At 37.5% G+C, this 3,982-nt stretch overlaps 1 protein-coding gene across 1 annotated transcript; it reads right to left on the reverse strand.

Annotated features, from left to right (window-relative positions):
* Positions 1-1,068: 1,068 nt before the first annotated feature.
* LOC109191027 lies at positions 1,069-2,304 on the reverse strand. The gene has a single exon (XM_019341615.1). The coding sequence runs from the start codon at positions 2,302-2,304 to the stop codon at positions 1,069-1,071; it is 1,236 nt and encodes a 411-aa protein (XP_019197160.1).
* Positions 2,305-3,982: the final 1,678 nt, after the last annotated feature.

Genomic DNA, 3,982 nt, shown 5'->3' on the forward strand with positions numbered 1-3,982 from the left:
CAATTGACATATGTTAGTGACAATGTTATTATATGTTTGGAAACACATAAAACTAGACCCGCAATTATACCTCTCAAATGGATACATCCACCTATATTGAACTGGACCAGCAATCTTTGCTTCATAAGCTAAGTGGATTGGTAGATGCTCCATAGAGTCAAAGAAACTAGGTGGAAATATACGTTCAAGTTTACATAGAATGAGAGGTATGTCATTATCAAGCTTCGCCATTTCCTCAACTGCAATTGTAGTGGAAGTAAGAACTTTCCAAACATTTAGCGGGAGCAACTCACGAAATGCAATTGGTATTAACCTCTGCATAAACACATGACAGTCGTGACTTTTCATACCAAACAACTTCAACTTCTTCATATCTACACATCGACTCATATTCGATGCATAGCCATCAGGAAATTTGAGATTCCTAACCCATTCACACAATGCTCCCCTTGCCGGTTTGTCAAGTGTGTAACAAGCTTTTGGGAACTTTCTGGTCATAGGGTCTTGCTTCAGCTCAGGCCGCCGACAATAATCATTCAACTCTTCTCTAGATTTATATGTGTCCTTTGTTTTTCCAGTAACATCCATTACTGTGTTGAACACATTATCAAACACATTTTTTTCTATATGCATGACATTCAAATTATGTCGTACTAAGTGTGAACTCCAATACGGCAAATCCCAAAAGATACTTCGCTTCTTCCAACCGCAAGTTTTGGAAATTAATCCATTAACTTCATATGCATCCAATTCAGTGACCTTTTTAAGGCCTAAAGTCTCAATCTCTGCAAGGATATCATATCCTGACCGAACAGGTGGTGCCTCAGTTGTAACCGCTCTGTTCTTAAAGAATGCAGTCTTATTCCTACGAAATGGATGATTCGGTGGCAAAAATTTTCGATGATTGTCAAACCACGATTGCTTACCACTGTGTTTTAGGGTGAAGGCATCCGACTTGTCCATGCAATACGGACAAGCTAACCTCCCAGCAGTGCTCCACCCGGATAACATCGAATATGCAGGAAAATCACTAACTGTCCACATAAGGGCAGCTCGCATCTGAAAATTCTACTTCTTTGAAATATCATATGTTTGAACACCGACTTCCCATAATTGGTTTAACTCCATAACAAGCGGTTGTAAAAAAACATCTATCTTCTCTTTTGGATTTTTTGGACCTGGAACCAATACGGTCAAGAACATATACTCCTCCTTCATACACATCCAAGGAGGCAAGTTGTACGTTGTAAGTATCACAGGCCATGAGGAGTATTGTTGCCTTGATTGTCCAAATGGTTGAAAACCATCGGTGCACAGACCTAACCTGACATTTCGAATTTCAGATGCAAAGTCAGGATAAGTGTCGTTAAAATGCTTCCAAGCAAGCGAGTCTGAGGGATGACGCATGATTCCATCTTCAACTGAATTTGCATGCCACTTCATATCATTTGCTGTAGCATTAGATGCATACAACCTCTGCAGTCGAGGAACCAAAGGAAAGTAATACATTTTTTTGTATGCTACATTAGTTTTCTGTCGTTTTGTAGTACCACGAGAAGTTTGTTTAAATCGAGGGTGGGCACAAAACTTACACGTTGTCATATCTATATCTGACTCCCAATATATCATGCAGTTGTTCTTGCAACAATCAATCTTCTGAACCGGCAATCCCATACCCCGTAATAGCCTTTTGGTTTCGTAGAGGTTGTCAGGAACTAGATTATCCTCCGGAACAACTTCTTTCAAAAGTTCAGTGAATTGATTGAAGCATTTTTCTGATATGTGATTCTCTGATTTCAAGCTCACAAGTCGAGCTATAAGAGACAACTGCGAGTGTTTGTTACTCCCAGGCCACAACTCTTGATCTGCAGCTTTCAGCATGTCATAAAACTTTTGGGCCTCAGGATTTGGAGATTCTTCTATTTCATCCACATTAAATTCAGGACCAGCAGCATCCATAACCATTGTTTGGTAAGCATTAGATGCTTCTTCACTAGCCACTTGAGGTGGGCCACCAACGTCTTGATCAACATCTAAATTGACATTGTACTCGCCATGGAAGCGCCAAACATAGTAGTCTGACACAAATCCATATTTTGCTAAGTGGTATTTCACGGTAGGCACATCTAAATACTTGGTGTTTTGACACTTGCGTTGATTACATGGACACTTAATTCTTTCCCCGTCCATCCAACTATGTTGACTAGTAGCAAATTGGATGAAAGTTTCAAGACCAGCCAAAAACTCTTCGGTGAGAAGACCATTTCTAATACGTGTATACATCCAATGACGATTTGAACTCATTGTATTTATCACCTATTTCAAAATATTTTTCAATGCTACATTTCATTTTTTTTTAAATAATCACTGAGACATTCAAATAAAGTTGCAAATAAACAATCATGCATTCATAAACCTCCGGTACCCACAGGCGGTTTAGCTGGAGAAAACACATGTGCCGGTACCCACAGGCGGTTTAGTCGGAAAATAAACAACAAATAAACAATCATGCATATTTATAAACCTCCGGTACCCACAGGCGGTTTAGCCGGAGAAAACACAAGTGCCGGTACCCACAGGCGGTTTAGCCGGCAAATAATAAAGAACAAATGAAAATTTTGTAATTTTTCATACCTTATCAATCGCAGAAGAACTTGAAGAATCTTGAGTGTAATAATGCGATTCCCAACCAATATTTGTGATTCTTGACTTGAAACTGCAATTATACAACGATATTATTGGTCGCTTAGACATTTTGAGCTCACAATTCAAAGACAACAAATAAAACACAATAGCTAACCATATATTATTAAAATTTAAGAATATTTATGCATTCATATATCCGTGTTGGGGAACATGTTTTATCCATCCACAACTATGTTAAACATTAGGGAAAAGAAAGGGGATTAGCAGCCTAAAATATAAAGTAAAAAGTAAAGAAATAATGCTTCCTAGATGTATGACACAAACTGTTTGAGAAAATGAGAGGTTTTAGTGTAATAATTTGAGCAGAGATTAAAGAAGGGTAATTGTTTTTGTTGGTCAGCCTTAAAAAATGCAACTTGCAAGACAACATATTAAGCAACACAGGTTGTTCCAAGAGATTGTCTAAAGAACTAAAAGTAATTAGTGTGGTTCATGGATCAATGCTAACATAGGTTGTTCCATTTTTTAGTTATTATACTTGTAAAGAATTCGATGGATACCTGCACCATTATATACTAACACTTGCATTTAGTAACACTTGCTTTTAGAGTTAAGCAGCTAACACTTGCACCATTTTTTAGAGCTGAAGTGGCAAAGTTTGAAGCCACAGCCAAATCTGGGTTGATGCATGCCACCCCATTAAGAAATAAGTTTTTGGTGTTTTTTGTGTCTGCCACACAATAGTCTTGGAGTGGATCTGGGTCAGATTTTACTAGCTTCACAACGAAACTCAGGAATACAATAATGACTTTCAACAGAAAGGGTTTGATTCTCATTTTGCTCTAATCTGATATGATCTTATCTTGTGGGGTAATATAATGCAAGAAAAGAAAAAGAAAGGACAGTGCATATATAGGGGATGTAGAGTAGGTGAGAAGTATGGAAATTTGTGTCCACTTTGGGAGAGAGATTGAATGGAAATTTGTGTCCACTTTGGGAGAGAGATTGAGTAGCTTAAGAGCATTACAAGACAAAAATGGAAGCAAAACCCATCAATGTTTGTCTGAGAGCTCTGCAACTCCTTTCTCTTTGTGCATTTTTTTAAAGTAGTAATAAATCTATGTGTTTATCTTGAAACAATTATTTTATAATGTTTGCAATTATTACTTTTTTGTCATAATTTTTTTTTTCCACATTTTCCTCTTATCTCTTCCCTACTCTCTTTTATATGGACCTAAAAAAACCAACAAAATTCTATGCACATGGATGAGCTTGCTCTAATGGGGGATGGGATTTTATTCCAGCAAATACAATTTTTTGTGAGACCAACACTGCA

This window comes from Ipomoea nil, unplaced genomic scaffold, assembly GCF_001879475.1.
Source record: "Ipomoea nil cultivar Tokyo-kokei standard unplaced genomic scaffold, Asagao_1.1 scaffold1612, whole genome shotgun sequence".
NCBI classification, from domain to species: Eukaryota; Viridiplantae; Streptophyta; class Magnoliopsida; order Solanales; family Convolvulaceae; genus Ipomoea; species Ipomoea nil.

Bases quoted from the DNA above. Each gene is read 5' to 3' on its own strand.
- LOC109191027 (XM_019341615.1), bottom strand. From the start codon at position 2,304: ATGAGTTCAAATCGTCATTGGATGTATACACGTATTAGAAATGGTCTT.